This window comes from Acanthisitta chloris, unplaced genomic scaffold, assembly GCF_000695815.1.
Source record: "Acanthisitta chloris isolate BGI_N310 unplaced genomic scaffold, ASM69581v1 scaffold19899, whole genome shotgun sequence".
Taxonomy (NCBI): domain Eukaryota; kingdom Metazoa; phylum Chordata; class Aves; order Passeriformes; family Acanthisittidae; genus Acanthisitta; species Acanthisitta chloris.
Window position 1 is genome coordinate 22,083 of NW_008690018.1, and position 26,343 is coordinate 48,425.

Here is a 26,343-nt window from a genome sequence, read left to right on the forward strand (position 1 = left end):
GTTTACTTCTTGAATGGCTCCCTCTTTAGTAATTTCCTTCCCATTGTGAGGCCCTTTCTGACAACTTCTGTATAACGCTATCAGATAATCACTGTCCTTTCTCTCTCGCCTCACTTTTCTATATCTCTCTAAATAGTTTATTATTCTGTCTTGGTACCTTTTATGGAGGCCAGTTCAGTGGCCTGTCAGTTAAAGGGTAAGGATACATTAAAATCGTCGTTCATTCAAAAGGCTTTGGAGTAAGTGCCCAGGATATTCATTTGTGCACGCATACAGGTCCAAGCCTGAAGTGCGTAGCTCTGAAAGGAAAAGCCCTATCTTCCCTGAACAAACCCTTAATGATTTTACATCTCTCTCAGAGCCTGCTCTCTAATGAATGTTGACATTTCATGCACGGAGAGACACAGGAATTCTGTTTGTGGTCAGGGGGCTACAACATATTCCCAAGGAAATTAAATTCAAAATTGATTGCGTGGCACTCAAAAACTGGCCCAGAATTCGAATGATTTCCTCCAAGCAAAATATAACTGCCTTTCCCACTGAAAACCAGCCAGGTTTGAGCAAAGCCAAAGCAAAAAGTGCAAATGGTGTTTATGGCTTGCTTTCCCCTGCATCAGAAAGCTGTGAAAGCAAAATTGTTCTTTTGCTTCTTTTTGACAGAAGAAATGCCACAACGTCAAAACTGTGAGCAAAGGAATTCAGAGAGAGTTTCCAAAACGGCATCGTGCCCTGTGCGAAGCCCCAGCACAACGGCAATGCCACAGCTCTTCTTTACTTCCACAAGGCAAGAAAGATGTTCACACAGAATTGACTTTTTTTGTTTAAATTAAGTCAGATCTATTGCTAAATCAGCTGCATTTCTCTAAGACTTTGTGGCCATGGATTTTTTCACTTCTGGGAATGGATTAAAAGTGGGTTTTATCCTAAATTGATGGAATTAACTGGTTATCTAAGCTAAACCAGCTCTGTAGGGGGAACTTCAGGAAGAAGACCTGCACGTGGGAGGAAGTCTGAGATGACAGTGATTCACAGGACCTCTCTGTCCAGCACAAACCCCTCTCCCTCCTCCTGATCACACAGGCATGAAGACATGAAAGCACTTCTGAATTGGCTACAAAGAGATGACAAACCCACCAGCTCATCGGAGAGCCTGTACACTGCGTCGCTGTCAAGATCAGTGTAATACTAAACAAGACCTTGTGATGCTTTGGACAGGAAACATTCCTCCTGGAGGGGAGGGAAAATAACAGGATCTGTTTCCCACTCTGTAACTCTAATTCTGCCGCTGTGCTGCAAAGCAGCATGAAGAGGGTATTTATTTTTGGTGGAAGGCAACACTGAGCTCAGACCATCCAGACAAACATTGCTATTACATCTTCATTACTGCACTGCTCTATAGAGACAAGTGTTTTGAAGAAGGTAATAAGCACTTATAATTAAGTCAATTATAAAGTAGTTTATTATAGTTGAGCACTAACATAGAGCTGCCTTGTGTCCAAGAGAGCCAAACCAGTGATACAGCCTGTCTGGGGAATTTTTAAAACAGCACCAATCTGATGGTTATGGCTCTGGAGGAAAAAAAAAAACCAGTTAGTGGCAGACAGGCTGATTTTACAAGGCACCAGAGAATGCAAGCAGGAGGGCAAACATGGAAAAAACATGTGATTGATGCTGGATACGTATCCTCACTGCCTGCCAGGCAGCTCCAGAGCAGGAAGTTGCCTTGCCCATGCGCTGGATCCTAACCCTTGTAGAGCCATGGGGGTAAAGTCCCACATTCAGCACAGCAGCATGAGACAGGATTACCCTGTTTGTGCTCCTTAGCCACCTTAATGGACTCAGAGCAATTAACATCCCCAAAATGATATGACATCGCAGACCACAGGGTCTTGGAAAATACTAAGTGAACCTAACCCCATCGTGCATGCAGTCACAGTTACAAGCTCTGGAAGATAAAACTCATCACCTCTTTGCTCAGCACGGGTTTCTGTAGGGCAATGGAAGGGTTGCTCTGAGCAAAATAGTTTCTGAGGTACAAAATAAGAACCTAAAATAACCCTTGCTGAGTTATTTTAGACCAGCAGAAATAGACCTGGAGAAACACAGCCCTTTGCTCTTCATTGCTTTTATGATGCCATCAGATGCTACCTCTGGTTTCCATGCTGATATAAAAACGTAACACAGACCCCAGCAGCAAGCATTTGTTTTTTCAGAGCTTCAGACATGTTACTTTAAACACTCCCTTCCCCTCAAAATTGTTTTAAAACTCCGTGAACAGGCAGCAAGTTTCTTTCAAGTCTTGTTTCTACGTGAAAGATGTGTTTGTGTATGATTTCGCCTCTCTAGGCCAACAGTGGTGATGTTTTTGATGCAGCAAAAGAAGATGCTGTCACTTGAGAAAAGATAAAATTATCACCTTTCATGAAACATCTACAGGTTTAACCAACCCACTTCTCTAAGAGCTGAAAACAGGATCCTGGCAGAGAGAAAAAACAAAGTGTAGACGTGAGGATAAAAAGCACTTCAAGCCTACAATTAGCTTCAGTGGGAAGGGAAAGGGTGAATCACGTGTATAAAATAGTGGCACCTACCTATTTCCCAACATGATGGCTATGATGAGGAGGAGGAGGAGGAGGAAATCCCAGTGACCCCCAGGGCTTACCTAGGCGGCTCCAGGAGACGATGGGCCGGGGATTGCCTGTGGCAATGCACTCCAGCACAGCAGTCTGGTGCACTGTCAGTGTGAGGTTCTCCGGACCGACGAGAATCATGGGGTCCTTGTAAACCGTGGAGTGGGAGCCTGCAAGGACAGCATCATTGTTAAAAGGCATCTGATTCCCTCCTGTTTAAAGAAAACTTTCAGGCATCCTCTAAGTACATATCCTCTTTCATCAGGAACTGCAGTGACAGGACAAGGAGCAATGGGTTCAAATTGAAAGGGGGAAATTTAGATTAGATGTACGCAAGAAATTCCTTACAGTGAACGTGGTGAAGCACTGGAACAGCTTGCTCTGATTAACTATGGATGCCTCATCCCTGGAATTGCTTTGTCTTTCAGCATCTCAAGACATAAAGTAGCCCAAGCAGTCACAATGCCTGTATCTATCTGTGAGCATCCCCTCTTACTGTGGTGTCATTTGCCCCAAGAGCCCTGTCCCAGGACACAGAGTGATGGAGGTGCCAGTCCCTGACTCCTGCTGAGGACCTTTTTGAGATGAAACTAGTCTAATGAGTGCAGCCCTGTGGTCACTTCCCTGCCATTTTTCTGCAGGGAAAGAATGCATCCCATTGCTCTGATATAATTGTGACACATTCTCTGCTCACAATGCAACCACTAATCATTTATTTGCACTACAGTAGCACCACGTGGCAGTATCCATGAATGAAATCCATCGTACAAGACAATGTAATAAAATAAAATCCTGGCACAAGGAGTGTGGGCATCACAGGACAAGCAAAAGAAAACACATTTCACTAGACAGGATGAGAGCATGGGACAAAATTACCATCCTGTGTCAGGAACACCACAGCTGAACCCACTTCTCCTGAGTCCCTAAAAAGTGCCTTATCCCTGGGCCAAATGTCCTTGCAGCCTTTACTCCCCTTTTTTCTGGGAGAAGGAGAGAAGGAAAACCAAGAGGCATTCTCAGTTCTCCATCAGTAAACAGGAACACTGAAAATCTCTGTATTAGTCTTCTCCCCATCTCCGATGAGAGCTGGGTTATAGTCCAGAACTGCTGAGGTCAAGCAGTGTTTAAGGAATTCCAACAATCTGACAGCTGCTGCTGGCAAAAAAGCTCTGTACACCTGTGGAGAGAAATACTTGGGCTGGTTGTCTGCCCCCAAGCAGGAGAGGAGCACAGAGAAGGCTGTGGGAGCACAGCCACTGGCCAGGCTTTGTCGTAGGGACCATCCCACACTGACTCCTGGACATGGACTTCCCAATGTCCAAAAGATCCACCAAAAACTATCAGTCAGGGCTTTTCTCCAAGAAAAACATTTTCTTCCTGCACTTCTGAGTTTTACCCAGCAGCTCAGGGGCTGGAGCCAGGGCGTAATGGTGATTCTGCAGCGGTCCAAGGGCAAGCATGGATCAGAGCAGCTCGTTTGTTAATTGTTCCTATGGGGGCTAAACGGGGAGCGATAAAGTGACTCAGAGCTTGTGTGTAAATGGGCAAAATCCAAGAAAAATCACCGTGTCAGTGTGACTTAAGAGCTGACTTTCTCACTAAATGCATTTCACTGCAAGCCATAAAATGCAGATTTTTTGATGAGAACCAGAATGCACAATAAATTCATATGACCGGCTGGTTAACCCCAAGAGATCTGAAAAACAATACCTTCCCCTCAGCACCTTGGAGTGCCTTTAAAACCCATGTAGATTTATTGTTCTGAATCACAATACTAAATGTTCACGCTTAGAATAATACAGTATTATCAGCATACTATACAGAGATTTCAATATTTCAAAACACAGAGAAATGAAACGAATTGTCCAAGGTCACCCAAGAATATCAGCAAATGGGAGCTGAGATTAAAGCAGAATTTATAAACCACACTATTCTGACAATAAAATATTTTTTAAATCACACTGTCTGATTTATACTCTGAGTCCTTAATAGACATTCAGGTTCTTGGGTGTAGGCTCAGCTCCCTGAGTTCAGGCAAACCCTGCCCAGCTCTGGAAGTGGCACTGCTGCTCACCTTCTCCTGCAATGGCCATGGAATGGTCCCGTGGCTTTGCTGCTGAGCCCAGTGCCCACAGCAGGGCCAGCTCCAGGGCCAGAAGGGATGGAGACACAGCAGGGATGTGGCAGCCAGGCGCCAGTACCGTGCACAAAGGTTGACCATACCCCACTATCAACGAGGAGGTTTCCTTCTTCAACCAGAACAACCCTTTAATGTAGAGTCAGGAAGGAAGGAATGACAAAACGAGGGACTCGTGGCAGGCAAGCGCCACTGGAGCACAACAGGGTTCAGGGCAGCACAGGGGAGATTTATTCTGAAAGGGAAAAGGGTTCTAATGATGCCTGTGGTCCCCAGGGACTCCGCCAGCAGCAATCACGGTGAGGATGGGGAGGTCCCCAGCACTGCCAGCAGCGACAGGCACTCCGGCAGGGACCGCAGCGTCACCTGATAGATCTTGATCAAAAGGACAGCAGCAGGGAGAGCCGCAGCTCGCACGGGAAAGGTGTCAGCACAGAGAGGCAGGCAGTCCCTCGGGAGCAGCTCCGCTAAGCAGGCACTTGAAAATAATCAATCAGCAGGACTGGAAGACATCTCCGTGCCGCTCGCTGCCGTCAGCCCCACCACTGCTGAGAGCAGGCTCCTCCATCCCCCGCCGGCAGCCACCCTCCTCTTCCTCTCCAGCCTGCAGGGCACAGGCTTCCAGAGCCCATCTTTGTCCTCTCCCTCCTCCCTTCCCAGCCAGGGCACTGTATGGAAACCCTAGGGCAGCAAACCTGGTGCTTCTCTGTGGGTGAAGCAATAGCTGAAGTTGCTGCCCTGTTAGGAAAAGAGGGAGCCCTCCTGCCACGATGAAGAGCAGAGAGCACCATGCCCTTCACCCCTCGACACAAGAGGGTTTTGATAAAAAGATATGCAAGAGCATTGCTTACTGCATCATGCCTAATGCCATGTGCACAGCAGAGCTCACACGTTAGCTTGGTATTTACTGACACAACACCCACACCAGTGAAGTAGCTTCCCTGTACCACCTCTGTGGCTCACCACAGCCTCTGCAGCTCTGCCAAAGCCCAGGGCTCACAAGCTAACACATACCTGCTGTCCTGGTCTAACAGCTATTTGTGTGCTCTAAGCAAACACCACAGAGCACAAACGGTTTCCATTAACCCAGTGCAACGGGTTTTCCATGCAAATGTCCTGTTACAGCAGCTCTGCTGACACGCAGGCACTGAAGCATGGTCCAAACCCTTCAACAGACACTTACACACGGTGCCCGTATTCATCATCTGACTGCTTTAAAGAAGAGAAAAAACCACAAGTGTTTCACAGACAGGAAACCTGGAAAATATCCATCTGAAATGAGGGATGGTCAGATGACAACAACTAGTGCTTTCTGCCCTGCGAGAAATAATAACTCAGGCCAGTAAACTGACACAAAGAACTTCACCACATCGATAATTTACTGTTCTCTTTTCCCTCCACGTGGCTACTGTTCACATAGATCAAACCAGATAAGTAACAGGCACCAAAAGCTCCCAGGTCTTTCAGAACTAGTTAAGCTGCTTTTTTTTCTCGTCAGAGTTGATATACACAGCATCACTCTTCCCTTGGTTTCACCCCATTTCACACGTGTTGCTTTTTTACAGTTGGCAGAGGCTAATCTGACACTCAGTACAGGTGCTAAGTCTCTGCTCCAGAACCAGTGGCCAGGCAGTGTTTTGGAGGGAGATGGGAAGCTGTGAGATGTGGCTGTATGTTGGTGAGCCTCCAGCTACTGGGTACCAATGATTATGTGTATCTGCCGGACAGGAGGATCACAGCTACAGGGAAAGACCTTTTGCTCCGTATAAAAAAAGTCAAGAAACACCCACCCTTGCCTCTTATCTCCAAAGATGTAATCCCCATTTCCACAGGGAACCTGGGATGATTCCCCACTGGAGAGCCATGGATGCATCACCACTGCTGTCACAGGGGAGTACAATGGGTACCTAGAATCTTACGGGGGTTCTGACTTGCATGGAGTCCTGTGTCTGCCAGCAAGACACAGCCACAATTTGCAGTGACTACTTCTCTGGGACTATTATCTTCCCTGAATGTAACCCACAAATGCCATGAAGTCTTGCTTTGGTTTGCCCTTACAGCTTCATCACAGCCTACCTTGAGCATCATGAAACCAAACAGCAAATATGTCATTTTGGCCCTTTTTTTGGAGAGGAGACCATAAGGCACCAGTATTTCTTCAGCTGGAGCTTTTGGAGCTGAAAACCTATGTTGGACACTGACTTCAAAATGTGGATGGAGAACCAAGTCAAAACTCAGCCTGAGGTGCTCCGGGCTTCTCCCTCTTGTCTTCCAAAGGAAGGTTAGCAGCTTCGGTCCATGCAGTGCTAATAGCCTACAATTCCCCCATTAGATAAATAATTGATCACCCTGTGTGCTGCAATTACAACCAGAGTGGGCAGGTCTCGTAAGGAAATGATGAATCTTCTACATTTTCAAAAGAATTTATTTAATGTAAAGCTGCTGTAAGTCATTTTCTCGCTGCCCTCCCTCTATCCAGAAACTGGCACTAATTTACAGGCAAGGAGACAGATTTATCTGCTATCAAGTGGACTGATCTGGCAGGAACTAATAACAATCCAGAACAAGGAAGGTGTTACAGCTGGACAGAGGAACACCTCTCAGTGCTGTTAGCCTGAAGCTCTCTTAAACTGTCCTGGTCCAGAACAGCAGTGGGAAGAGGACAGAAGGGCAGGCAGGGCAGTGGTAACTGGTACTAACCTGATACGGTGAGTCGAGCCTCCCGGCTGAACTTCACATTAGCAATGTTGGTAGCAACGCAGTGAAATATCCCACTGTCTTCTGCCCTTAGTCCTGTTATCTGGAGAACCCCCTTGGGAAGTAGTGTGTACCTGTGGGGAGATAAAAACAGAAATAAAAACTTGCAGAGCAGGACACGATGGACAGCAGGATGCACACCCACCCAGGTGAGGCAGGCTGGCACCCCCGATCCTGGTGGGGGTGATGCCAACACCATCCAAGTGATGCAGACCCTGCAGGCTGAGCCCACACTTATCACTGCATCAGTTTTTAATTTTTATGGATACTTGAGTCTCTGGTCTCCTTGTACAGAGGGGTATGTTCCCTTTCTTTATCTCTTGATGAATCCTTGAGAAATTACAACTTTTGTTGGAAGGCTACAAAGTAGAGGAATCCTGTTTAACCTGTGGAAAAGCTTTGGCAATGCATTTGCATGTGATCACAGCTGACATAGGAGTTACCATGACATGGGAATTATCATTCATCTGCTGAAGAGAAGGTTGCGTGGGAACCTCATAGCAATCTTCCAGTATCTGAAGGGGCCTACAAGGAAGCTGGAGAGGGACACTGTGTTAGGAACTGTAGTGATAGGACAAGGAGTAATGGGGGTAAATTGAAAGGAGAAATTTAGATTAGATATTAGGAAGACGTTTTTCCCTGTGAGGGTGGTGAGACACTGGCACAGGTTGCCCAGGGAGGCTGTGGCTGGCCCCAACCTGGCAGTGTTCACAGCCACGTTGGCGAAAGCCTTCAGCAACGTGCTCTGGTGGGAGGTGTCCCTGCCCAGGGCAGGGGGTTGGGGCTGGATGATCTCTAAGGTCCACTCCAACCCCTTAACATACTATGAAACTATGAAGCACAGCGACCACGGACAAGCAACAGGGGAATTCTGAACTCCACACTCCCTGCTCCAGGTCCAGGACTCAAATCTGCATGACCTCAAAACCTCAAATGCATGAAAAGGCATGTTTAAAATAAATACTGAGTGGGCAAATGTAAACATCCATAAATATTTTATCTTTAAAACACAGGTACATTTAACTCACGCGTGCATACACACATGTATGTGTACATACATTGCAGGTTGCTCGGCAACCACGTGTTTAAATTGGCTGGTAGTAAGTCATTACACAGTGATGAGTTAATAATCCATTTCCGACTGGAAGATGAAGAATATCTTTTTCCATATCAGCATATGGTTAAGTGCCTATAACCTGCTCCCTGTGCCAGGTTCCAAACGTGCTGCTCTGTGTCGGTGGCAGCGTGACAGCAATCAGTTTTACATGGCCCGAAGTTGATTGCAATCTCTCTGGGACTTTAAAATGCCCATTGTTTTGGATGAATTATACCACAAGAAGCCTTCATTTTTGTTAACAATCTGCCCACAGCATTAGAAGATTCAATTCCAAAGCTATTATTCTGCCTTCAAAGCCTCCAAGTGCAAGACTCGGCATACAAATTTATATACACTTTATACGCAGAAATGCACCAGGCGTGATTAATGCAGAAATCCAATTCAGTTAGAGAAGCAACTCTCATCACCCAGGCTCTGGTGTCAGAGATTAATCTACTGAGCTGACAATAAAAACCTTCCCCAGTAACTTCACTCCTGCAAAAAGCCAAATCTGTTCAAAATCAGGACACGAGCGTAGGGAAACTGCTCCTAGCCCACATCCTCCAGGGTTTGTGCAAGCTCCCTGCCCTGGAGGAGAATCAGCAGGGATGAGCACAGCTTGAGGCACTCTGGGTTGGAGAAAAGTCTTGGCTTTTCAATCTTGGAGCTCCTCAGCCTTGGGGTTCCTCAGCCTTGGGGTTCCCCAGCCGTGGAGAAAAGAAGTCCTGGTTGCATTTAAATCCTCGACACATCTCTGTCCATCTCCACACCTGTGACCCTGGCCTCAAGCGGGAAGGATCAATGATGCATGAAGGACTTCAGGACAACTAAACCTGTCCTGCAGCATCTCATCAGATTGCATGCAAGGCATCTGGCCCAGTTCTCCACCCCTTACTTCTGCTGCTGCCACCTCAGACCAGTCGCTTTGCCCTACGATATCCCCAGTTCAGCACCTGTATGAGTAAGAAGCCTTCAGAGGAGATCAAGTTCAACAAATCAACCCTGTCTTGGGCTAAAAAAAGCACAGATGAAAAACACAAGAAAAACCAAAACCTGACAGTTGCAGTTTTCCACAGCAGATTTGGGCCTCTTGGGTCCTTCTACTGTAAGTTCACCACCACACTGAAAAGGTCAGGCATTGTTTCAGCTCTTGTGTTTTCTCCTGCCTCCGAAGAAGCCAACCACGTTCTTGCTGGAGAACTGACATTTATAAGAATAGAGGCTTTCAGGAAAATATTTACAGCTTCCTGGTATCGCCTATTCCCAAGGCACAGACGTCAATTCATGATCGAGGTGTGCTGTGACTGATTGTCTCCCACCATCGGTTCTGTGGCTCCCAAGCTACAGCTGGGAGCGCCGGAGGCTGCCGGCACCGAGCATGCGTTTCCTGCCACCTGTCCCACCGCGCTCCCAGGATCAAACCGTGATGAGGGATGTTTCCGACACAAAGGGAGCAGCCTGTCAAACACAGGAAGCGAGGACGTGCCGCTCCAGGTCTAGGCTGGGAAGGGAGGCAGCTGGGGGTTCTCTTTACGAGGACTGCTGTGGGATGCCCTCTGTAGAGCTTCCCTGTTGCCACACACAAGGGAGTTCACCTGGGAAGGAAAGTCTAGTGGCCATAGTGTAATTGAGCATTTGCAAGAGACCAGGACTCACATGGAAGATCCTAAGTCATGGATCTGGCTTGGAAAGAGCTACACAAAGTGAAGCCATGGAGGGATGATGGATGCCAAAGCTACCTAGCTCTGTAAGGATTGCTGGCCTGGCTCTTCATGCTGGGAAAGTAAACCTGTAGGAGGGATGTTCAGGGAGGGTCAGTGCCAGCCCTACCCCCTTCAAAATCAGCTAATGGACTTTATCTGCCTCTCCTAGGAGATGCCAGTACTGCTCCAAGATGTTTGGCCAGGAGACCAGACAAGCCACAACATTAACCAAAAGAGTCTTCCACAGTGGAAACACTGGCCAAAACCCTCAGCCCAGGTTAGCTGTGTCCAAGAACAACTGTGAGAGCAATAGCAAGCCTGGCCCCACTTTTCCACCTAGAGGAAAGGACAGCAGCACATGGCTTGGACTAATCCTACCTTTCATTGTCTGTGTTGACTGGCATGCTGTTCTTATGCCATAGGATGATTGGCTCAGGCAAACCATGGATCTGGCACTGGAATCTTGCTACACCACCTTCCTCCACCACTGCGTTCTGAGGGTGGATGTGGAAGTCAGACATCGCTGGAAGACAAAAAGAGAGAGAGAATTATAGATATATGAAGAGAGAGCCACCGTCAACACTTCACATGACCTAGAAACACCCTGATTTCCCAGAGGTAGCAAATGGGGTTGTAATGCAAGAGCAGAAGGCTGGTCTGCAGCCTAACCTCCTGCATGGACAAACAAGTAGTGGTAAGTCCTTGCTATCTGCCTGCCTCTGCACAGTGAACTGAGTGACTCAACCAGGACAGGAGACCATGCTCCATGACATCATGGTCCTCACCAAGGTTTACAGGGGCAGCAAGGATACACAGACACTGCACTGGCACTTATTCGAGGTCATTCTTAACAGCTTGAGCAGGCTTTGGATCCAAGCTCATATCAGAAAGCAGATGTTGATCCTTTCTGTTGCTGCCAACATCTTATCTGCTGTAAATATCCTTCTGACATGCACAGCTTGACTCCTAAACTCATTTTGTTTAAATACCTTGACCAGAAAAGTTTACAGATACCCTGGTAAAACCTACAGCGCTTGATTTCCATCTCTGTCTGGCAGGTGCTCCCTCTCATTGCATACTCTGCCTTCCAGCACCACAGAAGGAACAGCCACATCCCCACGCTGCGGAGCAACAGGCTTCAGCTGACAGAGACAGCAGCTGCCAAGAGCTCAGCAGCACAGCAAAGTGAGGCTTTTGGGGTTGGGACCAGCCAACAGCAAATGATGAACCCCAGTGTGCCCACGCAGAGCGAATACAGACCAGTCTGTTCCAGCACAGCCACAGCTGGAGCCATTGTGCAGAAAGACTCTGTCATGCTGTTAGAGCTCCATAAATAATACTGTAATTATTACTATTAATTAATTGGAAGGTGCTGCCTGTTGACTCCGCAATAAACATATTCGAAGCTAATAAACATCCCAGTGGTTATTTAGCTCATGATTCATTTAAAGTGCTGCATCCAGGGAAAGATCTCTCACATTATCATACAAAATAAACTCCAAGAGAGCCACTCCAGCCCGATGACACCCCTCTCCCTAGCAAGAAAGCCTCATCCCCTTTTACATGCATCAAGTGTAATGAATGTAGCTCTGCTAAGGAACAAGCCTGCCTATGTGTCAGGGCAGCTTAATCATTCATCTGCAAACTGCAGTTGGGCTCGGGCAGATGGGAGATGGCCATTAGCAATCATACATTAAATATGTGTTGCATTAACCTGCGCTGCTCCCGCAACCACCGCTCTCAACCCGCTGACGGCACATTTGTTAAGCTGATGGAGTAACATGGAGCAAAGTCCCAGCACGGATGTAGGGTTGGAAGGTTTTGTAGCCATGAGGGTGGGATGGGCAGCCAGCCTCACTCTGGGATGCACCGATGGGAGCAGGACCAGGGGGTGGCTGTGCAATGCTCCAGCCAGATGGGAACACATCAGCACAAGGCGAAAGATCATGGAAAATTGTATTTGCCTTTCCCAGGATGAAAGCTAATGCAATTATCCTCTCTGGTAAAGGATGGAGCCCAATGGTGCAATGGCAATTTACCCAATTCACATAGATTTAGCCCTGAAAGAAGACTGATCATGGCCCAGAGCACTCAACCATGTTGGAAGAAGCCCAAAGGCTGCTGGGGGGGGTCTCCCACACCAGGTGATTCCTCTTCCAAGGTGGGAACTGATGTTTCAAAGAATAGGGGATCCAGGGGTGCCTGTGGCAGGAGCCTGCAAACATTTCAAGGCTGGAGACCCAAGCAGTTCAAAGCTCATGAACTCTCACCAAGAAATGAATCCAAGAATTAATGAGAATGACACAAAGCTCCTCAATAAATTTTAAAAAAATCAGGGATTCAGATGCCTGCAGGAAAATTCCTTTCAAATGTACAGATGCTCAGTGCTGAGGTTCTTCGGTGGCTGACAGGGTTGATGAGAAGAGGGAGGTGTGAATGAGAACAGCCCCAGCACAGACTTCACTCTGTTGGCTACAGAATTCATCGCCATTCCTTTATTTCAATAATATCACCTCTTATAGGTAAAACTGCAGCAATAACCTCTACTCTTAAAGACACCAGTATTAATATTTATCATGAATAAAACATGGGAAGTTATAAATAATTCAGTTATGAGGATGTTAAGTAAAATATTACTCTTCAACGACCCTATAATGTGGCTTTGAAGCACAGTTTTATGTTAAATGCCTAGGAAACACTGTGACCCTTGCCAAGACCAGCTGGTTTGCAGAAGATGCATTAAAAATTCATGCACTAAGCTACAGAATGCTATTTTTAAAACAGGTTTACGAGTTTATTTACAGTTGCAGAGACAAAAGACTTCTGGAGCATCCCCTGTAAAACAGCAACAAAACTTCAGTGTGAGTGATTACCTGGTATTCTCAGCCTGGGAATAAATCACTGGGTGGAAGGTGAAGAGAGGGATAAGAACCCAACTGCTTTACAGGGCATTGCTTGGAGGGGCTAAATCTCTGCTGACCCATGTGAGGTTTTTATATAAGTCCCAACTGACTGCAACAAACTCATGGGGCAGAGCGTTTGCTCCTGTTTGTCACTTGTCTTTCTTCTCAGCAAGTGCCAGGACCAACGCTATCAGCCGGGCGCTATTGTTCCAGCTGCCACGGAGAAGAGCTGAGCGCCAGCCCGGGTGGGGTTGGCCAGCAGCCAGGGAGCTGCAGCTCATTTCTATGCTAATGTCCATAATAATGTTAAAAATAAATACATGCAATCACAATATTCACCCGTGAGCTCCTAAGAGGGGAGGCACTCTCCAACCCATCTGCCCGTGGTTTCCATCATCCAGCAATGTAATATCCACGTGCCAACAGAGGGACTGGTGCTGCCCCAGGCCCTTTTTACCATCATCAGGAGGGTGAGTGTCACCCTGTTCCCATTAAACTTCTCTCTGCCATCTCCATGTGCCACCAAAGCATAAAAACAACCTAAATCACAGACACTCTCATTGCTCTGTATGGATGTTCCAAGCCATTGTGCCTTGGTGCTTCTGCTATCATCCCATCACGGTACGCAGAGACTGGTACTGGGCAGGGAAAGACAAAACAAATTGGGCTCCCAGCAGATGGGAAATGGTCCTGGCAGCCCTCCCACACTGCAGGCATGGGAAAGCCTCCTCCCAAAGATGTTGTCCAAGGCTAGATTCAGATTGAGCTGTCTACAGTCACACTGACATGAGGCAGACGAGTTACTCTTTATCTCTCCTTCCTCTATGCTGTATCATGGAGGACCTCAATGAGGATGATGTTGGATCACAAATGAGGCTGTTCCCCAAAGAGAACCCCCTGCTTGGGATCACCTACCACCTAACCCTCACTGGGATGTAGTCCCTGAAGGCATGTTCTATGGATACGGTGCAGGTGAGCTCTTATCCTCATCCATATTCATAAAGGCTTTGCACTGGCAAACAAATATGCTGGGTCTCCCCTAATCAAAGCACAAATACTCTTTCCATCCCAACAGACCCTGTGGAAAGGCCAACAGAATAAAAATGAAAATAGGTATTGAGTGAAATTTTCTTTACTCCATAAAAAACTAAATTGAAACCATTAGTGGCCAATCCTTTTTTGCTCAGTACAGCATTAGTGCTAAGCCAGAGATTGACCTAGATTTGATATAGAAAAAGAAAACATTAACTTGGTATGTCAAAGCAAATCCCAGGCCTGTTAGAATCATTAGAACGCAAACATTGTGCAGGCACAAGGAGAGGAGGAAGACTTAAAAGGTTCAATGACAAGCATGGTATTAGGAGAGTATTTGGGATGCCCAGCCAGTTCTGAAATCACATTGACTTTTGATTTTAAATTACTTATGTAGAAACAGAGACCCAGGTTGGCTCTGACACAAGAGAATGCCAGAGGGGGCTGAGCATCCACCCCACCATGAATGCAATGCAGTCCACAAACAGCAGCCCAGAAGCAAAGACTCTTTCTGCACATTTCTGCCACTAACCTGTCAATTTCAGACCTTTTCCAATGGAGGCATGTGGTTAAAATGCCTCAAAGTTAGGACAGTACAGGGAACAAGAGATTTATGGGCATGTGCCTCGAGTACCTGAGTTCCTCAATGCTCCTGCCAAGGAGGGCAGGCTTTGTCAGCTTTGTTAGCTCTGTTACAACTGAGGAAGGTGAAACCTGGGAGGCAAATGATTTGCCCAGTGTGAGAGAACAAGCCATAGGCAAGTTGACCCCTTCCAAGATTGGCTCCATCCTGATGATGGTGACAGCTGCTGATTTTCTTACTGAATTTCCCTACTTACTAATAAAATTGAATTTCCCCTCGGGTCAGCAGAAGTCAGGGTCGCTTTTAAAACACAACGACCACCATGCCAATTACACTCAGACCTAAACCACTCTCAAATCACGCTGACAGCTCCAGCAGAACCAACCTTTGCTATCTGTGAGATTTACTAAGCACCCAGCTCCTTCCCAAATGCTTCTCCTGCAAGCCAACAGCCCCAAGGCAAGCAGAGGGATTAAATCTTCAATTTTCTCTTGACTCAGGACACCTTCACCATTAAGTTAGCAACCTGCCAGGGAATATTGTCAAAGAAGTCATTAGGTGAGGGCTCTGCAGGCACAGGTTCCTTATTTGTCCCCTCCACACTCTGGAAATGGAGGATTTGCCTGCAAGGAAGAGCCAGCACAAAAGATGGGGGGCGTATGGACACCACAAATCCCCTCCTCTCCTCTCTTCCCCTTGCCTTCAAACAGCGACGACGCTTTGCCAAGTCTTCAAAGAAGGGACACTGCATCTTCTTTCTCTCCATTTTTGCCTTTGAAAGATGCATTTTTATAAAGCTAATAAAATGAGCCCACGTCACGCCAGCCCGGTGGCTACTCCAGCTGCAGAGCAGCCTCTCTGCGCCTGCAAGCCGGCCCTGCGTGTCTAATGACGCTATTGTGCCAGGCTGTTGCTGAACTGCCATGAGTCCAATTTTGAATGCAAGTTGCTTTGTGCATAGTGAAGCATGAACAACAGCGCCGCCCATTTATCTATTTAATTCTCCAGGAGTAGCAGGAGCAGAGGCCTTCACTCACATCTAAAGGGAAGAAAAATCGCCTTTCTCTCAGCTCTGGAAAGGGAGGGAAATATTAAAGAGCAGCCGTGCCTCTCCCAGCACAGAGAAAAATCCCCTCCGCCCCTGCACACTAACCGTAGGGAGGAAAATCCCAAATCTCTATTGTCCGTGCTGGGTGTCAGACCTCAAAAGACTCAGGAGAGTTTGAAGCAAGGAAGATATTTTGGAGGAACGTAGCTCATTTAAGAGGAACCAAGATACATGGTGAGATGAGAGAGGGAGGACGACCCACCTCGCTCTGTGCAGATGTAAAGAGGGTCAGTCCTGCTCACTTTTTATTTGGAGTATTTGCAAACAAATCCTTATCCTCTTTTGCTTTGGCTGTCCTGCTCAGGGCAGGAATGAAGGATGGTCCATGCTCTCTGCTCTCCCTTCATTTTGCATCCTCATGTCTCCTGTTTTCAGACACAATCAAAGCTGAGTGAAATAATTTTAACAGGGTTGAGAAGACACCCCATTAGATGGACTCGTCTGGTTGAGGAATAAAATCTCCACCTGGCCTGTTTTTTTCTCCTGTCCTAAGCCCCTGGGACAGGGATGAAAGGGAGACAACCAAGATAATGCCTCGCAGTGGGACACAGCAGCTGCCCATGGGAGGGAACATGCAACAGATATTTGACAAGAGATGGAGGGGGGGAAATCTCCTACCTCATGACTCAAGTCCACCAGGAGGTAAATTGTTGCCTGATCTGGGACTATGGCTTCCCAATTTGTTTGCATAACGTGAAATGACTGTGAATCAAATCCAGCTCAGGTCACCTCCCTGCCACACCACAATGAACAGCACCGATGGACACTACTGACCCATGATATACTGTTGGCGCTGCTGCTTTGAGAAGCAGAAAAAAATCACAGAGCCCTGTGGGGGTCGCTTCTGTGCAGAGATGATAAATATCCTGTGAAAATAATGAACATCTCTGCTGCACACAGAGCAGGGGTTGGAGGGAACATCTTCAGGGGTCCCTGGTTGCTCTACTCACTCTTCATGAGCAAAGGACCAGGACTGGAAGGAGGAGAATGGGTTCTCCCTGCAAAGGTCTCTGCAGGGACTATATTGTGGCACCTGGAAAACCTTTGAATATCTGTGCTGCATCTCCATTCCTCTTCCTGAGGCTCCACTGAATGTGATGCCTATCACCAGCACACTCATCCTCTCCTGCACATCACACGTGCCTCCAAGCCCATCTCCCAGTCCTAAAGAGCATTTAGTGTATTTATGGTATTGATTATAGTTCACTTATTGGAAAAATAACTACACCACCACCAGCTGTTGATGCAGGGATACTCTCCCATGAGCGGGAGAGATTTTTGCCTGGATAAATGCAGCTGCTGCACCATGCATGGAAATGAACAGGGGCCATACACCTCAGGGGCTGTTTTATAGTGAAGTATCTCACAATTTCAGTAAAACTCACAAAATGCTATACCTCTGGAGAGAGACTGCACCCACACTGTCCCAGTACAGTGTGCCAGGGAGTGTCCCTAACATCCACCACCTCGCTGCCCTTGTTATCTTGACTTGGAGGGGGATAGAGCTACCTATGCTGGAACAAAACCCTGAAAGCCATCTGCCCTTCGTCACGCTCTCCCTCATGCAGTGACACTGCCCAAATGCTGCCTGCTCAGAACCAAGACCTCCTGCAATGTGGCTGCAGCCAGAAAACATCCCAGCCTGGAAATAAGAATAGTGAGTCCCAGTGCATCAGCACAAACACCCTCTCTGAAGTGCAGCAAGCACCCAAGACTGTATGAGCATCCTCAAACCTTTTCTACAAATGTATGGGTCATTTTAGAGACAGGCAAATAGTGACACTCATGGTCACAACCCAAATCCAGCATCATCCCTAGAGTACCTGAAGGCACACTCTACCCACAAGGCAATGCTGCTCCTTATAAACCACTTTGAAACATGCATCTTGGCAATCCCATAGACCAAATTTCTCACTTTCCTCTATGTTCAGAGCACGCAGCAGCATCCCATCACGTTACCTGCTACGCAGAGCAGCATGACAGGAAGCCCAGGGTAGTTATTCATCTTCCAGCACCCTCTTGTTTTGCAGGGGAATTGACTAATAAACAGCCCCTTTAGCGGTCTCAAATTGGTTTCAGGGAGAGAAGAAGTTTCTGGTGAAGAGGGAGGCATTGCTGGGAGAGACCTCTATCAGGGAGCTCTATTGCAGTAATTTTTCAAGACGAAATTGCTCTCCGGCTCATGACAGCATTTAGTGTATCCTGAGGCGACCATTTGTGAAGCCAAACCTGTGGTCCTGCTGCCCTGCTGCTGGAGGGAAAGGGAGTATTAAATGTCATAAACAACTCTTAATTTGCCTGGGCAGACTGCATATGGGGCTGGTGATTCTGTGGTGCAGGAGGCTATCTGTCAACAGCACAGTGCTCCAGCACCAAGGGGGATGCTGGCTGGGCAACACTGGCCATTGTGACACCGGCCCAGAGGTACAAGTCACCACAAAGACCTCCTGTGTTTTTTGCAGGGTGACTTCTTAAGAAACCCCAGCATCACACAAGGCTCCCCTAGCCCAAAGCAGAGCTCCCCTCCAGCATCACAAGATGTTTCCTCCTGTTGCATCCACAGCAACAGATTCTTCAGGACTTTCCTCTGAAGCACACGTTTTCTCTTTGCAAAATACCGATGATTTATCCCACTCAAGTGCCCCTGCAGACCCCTGGATTAATGAGAAAATGAAGGGCAAGCTGTCCCTCAAGCCTCTGGGAGAGGTTGGCTCGGTGAGGGCAGAGCAAAGCGTGCAGCCTGCTGCCAGCAGGCAGGTCTCTCCTGCCAGATTCCCATCCGGAGATCCTTGTGTTTCCCCTACTCTGACACACACAATTAAGACAAATTACATAGTTACCATTTTGATTTGTTGCGCCATAATGATGTTTTCCATCCCTCTCCCAAATATTGATGGAGATGGTACAAGAGGAAGCTCCCACACAGCTGGTTTTGGCCCTGGACCACTTTGTTTGCAGCCAACTCCTTCCGATATCAAGCGCGGACGAGCAATCCTGCTTTTTATCAGCTTGGAGAGGCAGTGAGCCAACAAAGCATGAGGAGTTATCCTGTTTCACCACAGTCCTGGGGTAGAAACATCCCTGCTCAGACCTCCCTGAGCAAAGCCAGCAGCTTGCCTCTTTTTTGTGCTCACCAACGAGCACACACTTGGTTTTGGCATCTCTGGAGGCACTGGTGGAATCCAGAAAGGTGAAGGCAAGGAAGCTTTTCATCACCACTGCCCACAGAAATGCCATCAGCCCTGCTTTCAGGCAGGGAGCTGTCCTGATTTACAGGCTAATGAATTTTAAATGAGATGCATTTTTTAATTTTTTGTTGTCAGCCCCCATTTTTCTGCCAGCAATCATCCCAATAATAGCTTTAAATTTTCAGCATCTGTTTTTACCAGCTCTCTTGTAATTAGTTTACTAATGTATTTCACTGCGCCTTTTGTTATTTTCAGAGAATTACTTCATTCCCAGCTATCAGAGATAGTGCACTTCAGTCTATAAGGAGTTTGGCCTTTGTTCCCTTGTGGTTATTCACATGGGGGAAGATGGCTCAGTGAATGACAAGCCTTTCTATCACTACACATTCTCGATTTAATGTCTTTATACTGGCTCATTAATTACCACAGAAAACTCCTTTCCGAATGGAACCTGTGATTTATAGAAGACTGGGGCAAGGTGCCATTTTTATCAGGCCAACAGCAAACAGCACCAGTGCTGATAATTCACTCTTCATTTTCCCTTCTGCCTCAGCAGGGTCAGCCCTGCTGTGGTCAGAGCTTTGCCTGGGCAAGGGAACTCAGTGAGTGCTCAGTGCTGATGAGCCACAGCCATCAAGCTGCTCCTGCATGGGTGGGATGGGCAAGTCCATGGAAAACTGAGCTACAGCCCCTTCTGTCCACGTACAGAATCACAGAATCAATCAGGCTAGTAAAGGCCTCTGAGATCAAGTCCAACCTATGACCGTGGTACCATGGTACCTGCTGTATAGACTTAGACAGTCCCTTGGGCAGCAGCTGGGGAGTGCCTGGAGGAGGTGAAACTGCCTCCAAGATGATCTCTGTCTCAAATCTAGTGGTCCAAGGTTTGTAGTGTACCCAAAATATCTTTTAGCACTTGGCAAAAACCCAAGCACACCATCTAGAGAGCCTCGGGCTCTTGTGATGGAACGGATACTCAGAGATGATGACTCTGTGGTACCCATACACATCTCTCTGCCATGTCCCATCATACAGCAGGTCTGTCCCAGCTGTGTCCCTCAGGCTCTAAAACATCACAGACTTGCAAACCTCCCAGCACACAGGGTCCAGGCAGGGGAAGAGCTGCCCAAAGACACAAGGCACAGGCTCCCTGTAGACCCATGGCAGCCAGAGCACGGGGGAGAGGCGGCTGTGGGAGCACCCCAAACAACAGTCTCTCTGTCCAATGGAAATTAACTTCAAATCCTTCAGAACACTGTGTCTTTCACCACATCCATACTCTGTGCTGAGCATGATAAACTGCTCCCCTTCTTTATTAAGGAATGAAATAGAAGTGGAAATGCTGCACGCATGGACTAAAGAAGTTACTCAAATAGAAAAATAACTGGAAAAGGTTGATTTCCATCACTTGACGCAGAGGAGCTGCCTCACACTGCTGCAAGGGAAAAACTCAGCATCCCCTGTGCACAGGGGGAGGAGAGGCCAAAGGATCCTAGCATAGACCCAGAGCAAGTGGGGCACAGAATTAGCCTTAGCAAGGACTACCCTAAAGCTCCTTTCTGTTCATTTGAACTCCGAATTTCACTCAAATACAGGCAATTTTCCAAAATGCTGAAAGCTCCTCTGCTCCTATCCCTTGGTGCTGAGCACAGACACTGTGTTATGATGTCGCCCGATCCAGATTGAGGGGATAGTATCAAGGATGTAGAAAGGGCTGAACCACTGTGATCCTGAGAAAATCCAGGTCTCTCCCAGGTCTGCTTTTCCTCCTGGCAGCAGCTAAGCCGTTAGCTGTCATCTTGTCCCCGTGGCTGAGTTACATATATAAATTCCTGTTCGCTCCTTGGCAATAGCAACAGCTTCCTATTTTGCTGGCAGCGATCCAGGGGAAATTCAAACTGAATTACAGCCATTCTTCAGAAAATAGGCCAAATCCATGAAAGCAGGACACATGACCGCAGACGTAGAGCTTGTCCTTCTTTGCTATTTATTTCACGGCGAGGAGCCCCGTTGGCTGAAAATAGCTTATCTCTGGAAGTTCCCCCTTTTCCGCGCGCGGCTGCCGCTCCTGGCTGACAGCCAAACTATTACCACCTCAAAGAGAAAGTTCATAGCTCCAGCGAATCGGCCCCACGGTGCAGGACGTGCGGTTTGATGTTTTCACCGATTTCTCTCTGGGAGCTTGGAGGAGATGGGGATTGTGTTTCTGTGCACGAGCCAGAGAGTGTTAACTCCTTTCCAGCGCCTCTGCTGGGATGGTTGTAGTTGGGGTTGTTACCCCAGCATTGCTTGTCAGAGTATACACAGGAGTGTGTGTACACGTGCATGTATGATAGGAAGATATTCTTCCCTGTGAGGGAGGTGAGGCACTGATGTAGGTTGCCCAGAGCAGCCGTGGCTGCCCCATCCCTGCAAGTGATCAAGACCCGGAGCAACCTGGGCTAGTGGCAGTGTCCCTGTCCATAGCAGGGGGTTGGAAGTAGAGTAGATGATAGGTCCCTTCCAACCCACACCAGTCCATGGTTCTATGACTCTGTGATACAGCACACATGGTCACACAGGCTGGACTCTGTGAGCCAGGGTCCCTCCAAACACCCATTCCTACAACAAGGTGAGAGCTTACATTTCATGCCAGGTCCACGTGAAGCAGCCACTCTATCCAAAAGCACCTCTGCACCCACAGTGATTCCCCCTTCTCCCTGCACATCCCCAGCATCCCATGGTTCTATGACTCTGTGATACAGCACACATGGTCACACAGGCTGGACTCTGTGAGCCAGGGTCCCTCCAAACACCCATTCCTACAACAAGGTGAGAGCTTACATTTCATGCCAGGTCCACGTGAAGCAGCCACTCTATCCAAAAGCACCTCTGCACCCACAGTGATTCCCCCTTCTCCCTGCACATCCCCAGCATCCTAAATATGACTGAGAGACAGATCATCACTCCAACAGACAAACAGAAGTGAGGACACAGGAGAATGGTTAAAGATAAGAAGGATGTGGAGGATGGTCACACAGAGGAAGGAAGTGATAGCAGAGTTACAAACCACCGATCTCACCATCTTTATCTTCCTCGCTATCGCCAGACCATCACCAAACCCAAGGAGCAGGGATGCATTCCAGAAAACACAGCTCTCCAGGGAGGACTGGCTTCTTGTTGATAAGAAGCAAGGAGGCTTATCTCCCAAACCCACAGTGACACCTCACCCTGGGCCCAGTTTATCAAATTAAACTCATTACCTTTGAGGACTCGTTGAAAAGAGGTGGCAGGAGACGAGTGGTGGGTCAAGGAGGCAGCACTTCCACCACCCTGCAGTGCTGCTCCTGGCTCAGCACATCCTTACCAGCACGTGCTGGGCAGCAGTGGCTGGTGGGACAACACCGCCTGGGAAATCACCACCAGCACTAAACCTTCCCAGGGCATCACGTCAAGGAAGCAAACTGACAGAAAGAGAAGATGCTCTGATTTCCTGCAGTTTATTGTACCTACAGCTACACTGTGTAGGGCTGTGCCTGCTGGGTGTGATTTCTGCATATAAGAATGTTTACAAGAGCAGGTTTCTATATGGTGGAACCTCACCACGCCCACGGGAGAGCCATGGATCATGATCTGCATCATCCGATCTCTGTACTGTGCCACAACCAAACACAGAATTTTGCATGTGCATCTCTTACCAGCAAGGAGAAATCACCAAGTCCTTTCTGTGGGGAATTTTTCCAACAGGCAGTCAAGCAAAACTAAATTTCGGCTTTGAGCACTTTGCTAAGCTACTCAGATATGTACTGCAGATTTATTTTGTTTCTGCTTTTTTTATCATGGGTTAGATAAACACTGGTCACCTCAGGTGGTGATTGCCCTCTTTTTGCAAAGACCTTTGGTATTGTTTATGGGAGCAGGATACAATGAGAAGCCCTAGGTAACACGAGGAGAGGGCAGTGAGGCTCAGGAAGCCTTTGAAAAGCCTAATTCCCAAGGGATGCTCCCAGATGGGATAACTATCAGCTCTCAGCGCTACAAGGAGGGGCTCTATCGATTTGTGGGGAGGAGAAGAGGTGGGAAGAGCCTCTGTGATCTCCTACTATGGAATTTGCAAATATTTTACCCAAATGTTTGTGTTTTTTCCTGTGTTTGTGCATCCTGAAACTCCTTTGGGCAGGTCAGGGTGTGCAGGCTGACAGACTCCCCAAGCTGTGGTCCCTTGATTAGGAGACACAGGTTCTCCTGCAGGCTGATGGCTGTCATCACCTGAGCCCTCTGGAAAGGCACTAAGCCCCTATGCCCTCCCCATCCCTCCCACCCATCCTACCAAATAACCCCTTGCAACAAAATTCTGCAGCATGGACAAAAGACAAGAGGAGGTGCTGAAAATAAACCCAGCACCAGATGCCCAGCCTGGAGAAGGGCTCAGCACCACAGCTCCTGCTGACAGAGAAAGAATGAGAAGACAGGCTGGACAGTCAAGCAGCCACACAATCCAAATTTAATTATCAGTATTTGCCTTCAAAGGCTCTCTCAGTGATAGGAGAGCCAGACAGACCTGCAACTGCCTGGGACTCCCCTATCCCCATCCCTGCTCATGCACTTGGTGTCCCCATTCGCTTCCTGGATGCACTCTCCACCCAGATGCCAGGGTTAACTACATTTAGCCACCTAAGCAAGAAATCTCATTTTAATTCATGTTTTTTAAGTGTTTGGGATGTGTGCAGGAGTGTGGAAACCTGCCTGGACTGGTGTGATGCTAAATGTAAAGGAGTGGTAGTACTGCAAATGCGATGAGGGTTTTAGAGAGCAGGCAGAGGGCAAACACTGGGTCTGAATGGTGGGGCTACAGGGGGGCATTATTATTGGCTTTAAGTTCTGAACTTGTGCTTTGCCCTGTGTTTGCAGCACACTGGGGAAATCAGAGCCAAAGCCATGATTTAGGACTGTTTAGTGAATAAGTGAGTTTCAGGATGTACAAACATAGGAAAAAAGCACAAAACATTTGGGTAAAATATTTTCAAATTCCACAGTAGGAAATCACACAGGCTCTTCCTACCTCTTCACCTCCTTACAAATGAATAGAGCCCCTCCTTGTAGTGCTGAGAACTGATAGTTATCCCATCCAGGATAACTACTGAAAGCCCAGATTTAGGAAGCCTCTGCAGAGATGCTCAGCCTGTCCCGTAACTAAGCCTGGGGAATCAGTCCTCTCCCTCCTGAAATGTGCACCTTCACCAGAAAAACACTTCCACCTCAAAACAGGCACTTCTCTGGCACTAACAAAAGAGAAGAAACCTTGGTAACAAACAGGTGACTGTAGTACAGACTGTTAGAGACCTGAAAAACTGCTGGGACACCCGAAACATTCAAGATGGTGATTGAATCTATGTTAACAAAACCTTGTGGCATATAACAGCCCCCCAGGAGACCCACTATGATACCCTAATAACTTGTTTATGTAGCCAAATCGTTCAAGAGGATATTCCATGTGGGTGTGCATGCACATGGGACTGCACACTCCATGTGCACGTTCAGGCAGAGAATAAGACAGGAGATAGCAAAGTCCGTAAGGTACTCGCGTGGGACAAGGCAGGAGCATCCGCATGGAAAACATCGTCAGCAGCTTCACAGCCCTCCCCATCACGAAACTAACTAACTAAATCAAGAGTGCCGCAGGAATTAGCTGTGAGGGTGACAGCGTCGAAGGCAAATGAAAGCAGAAAGGGGGGTAAGAAAAAAACATCCAACCCCGCTCGCTTTTGTGTTCTCGTACAATGGGGCACGTCAGCTCCGGAGCCTCCGCAAGCCATCACCCGCCATCTGGCACTGGGCTGGGCCGCTAATGGGAGGCCCCGGCGCCCCAGCTGACTCCCGGAGCCACGGGGGAAATCAAGCTGATGAGCTCCCCACATTAAGCCATCTAAATTAATGCAGATGCGGATGGCGAGAAACTTGGCCGATGAGCGGCAGCGGAACGAGCGGCACTGGGCTGCCTGCACTCCTCCGCAAGAGCAACTGCTGGCGAGGGCATGTGGAGCACTGCCCTTCCATCCAGCACTGGCAGCTCAGAGATGCATAATTGTGCCAAGCAAGGACAGCCCAGGTTAACACTGCCTGCCCCAGCCCACACTGGCAGAACTAGCCTTGCTAACTAATGGCCCTGGAATGCCCCAATGGAGCAGATCGGTCACGAAATTACTGTGCATGCCTCTCCAGGCAGAGGAGGGGATGGAGATGTCGATGTGAGCGCACAGCAGTACCTCTCCCCAGGAGCAGCCCTGCTGGTTTTGGCAGGGTAGATTCCAGAGGATTCATGTCCCAAAGAAACTTTCCTTGCCATGAATGCCTGATTTCCCTCAACACTGTGGTACTGAATAAGGGTGCCAGAGCCTGGAATTGAATCACAAGGGAAAAGTCAGTACTGTCCCGGTGTAGCAAAGGGCTCACAGAGCACCTTGTCAAGGTTCAGCTCTGGCCCTTCCCTTGCCAGCTGTTGCATGAGGATCAAGAAGAGAACAAACCACAAGGGATTAAGGATGCACAATGCCCCCAAGGCATGGAAATGTGTGTTGGAGAGCCCATCTCCAGTCCAGAGGGAGTGTGATCCCTCCATGTCCCCTGTTCCTAGCACAGCTGTGCCTCCAAAAGCTCCTGGGGGCTACCCTGGGGATGGCTGGATGCTGATCAGTATCTGATGCAGGTCAGAGCTCTCTGAAGGCACTCCTCTCTGGCTGAAGCATGCACAAAGATCTGTCCCCTCTACCTGGCTGCAAACAAAAAAGTCAGCCTTCAGGAAGGGATTTTTTTCTCCCCTCCATCACTGGCTTCTGGGAACTGATGGGAGCCCAGCTACACAGCGGCCAGAGCCTGGCATCAGGGATCACCAGGCTCTCATTGCTGTGGTTTCCCTATGGCATGTGCCACGTGGTGACCAGCACTGCCTGCACACAGCCAGGCCCACACGCCACTTTGCACCCCGGCGTGACAGAAGCAAGTGATGCCCTCACAGGTTCTTTGCATGCCTTTGCCACGGCTCTAAGCAGCAGTGGCACTTATCACCAGGGCCAAAGAACAGCCATATATACCTCCCCAGCATGAGCTCAACCAGCAGAGACCTCCAGGGAATTGCCAAGACAAACCTCAGGCCAAGCAAAACCCAAATCTGAGGCACATTTCAGCATCCCCAGGTCCAGCTGCTGTTGCACAGCCCAGGAAACCTCG

At 48.1% G+C, this 26,343-nt stretch overlaps 1 protein-coding gene across 1 annotated transcript in view; it reads right to left on the minus strand.

The window, feature by feature from the left end:
* The window catches only part of IGDCC3 (immunoglobulin superfamily, DCC subclass, member 3), a gene marked incomplete at its 3' end in the record, with an annotated part of 81,589 nt that overhangs the window by 21,834 nt on the left and 33,412 nt on the right, over positions 1-26,343 (minus strand). Inside the window, exons 3-5 of the mRNA XM_009081664.1 lie at positions 10,702-10,846; positions 7,468-7,598; positions 2,663-2,800 (exon numbers count right to left, since the gene is read on the minus strand). Coding sequence (XP_009079912.1) covers positions 2,663-2,800; positions 7,468-7,598; positions 10,702-10,846 — 414 coding nt within the window. The remainder of the gene's footprint in view (positions 1-2,662; positions 2,801-7,467; positions 7,599-10,701; positions 10,847-26,343) is intronic.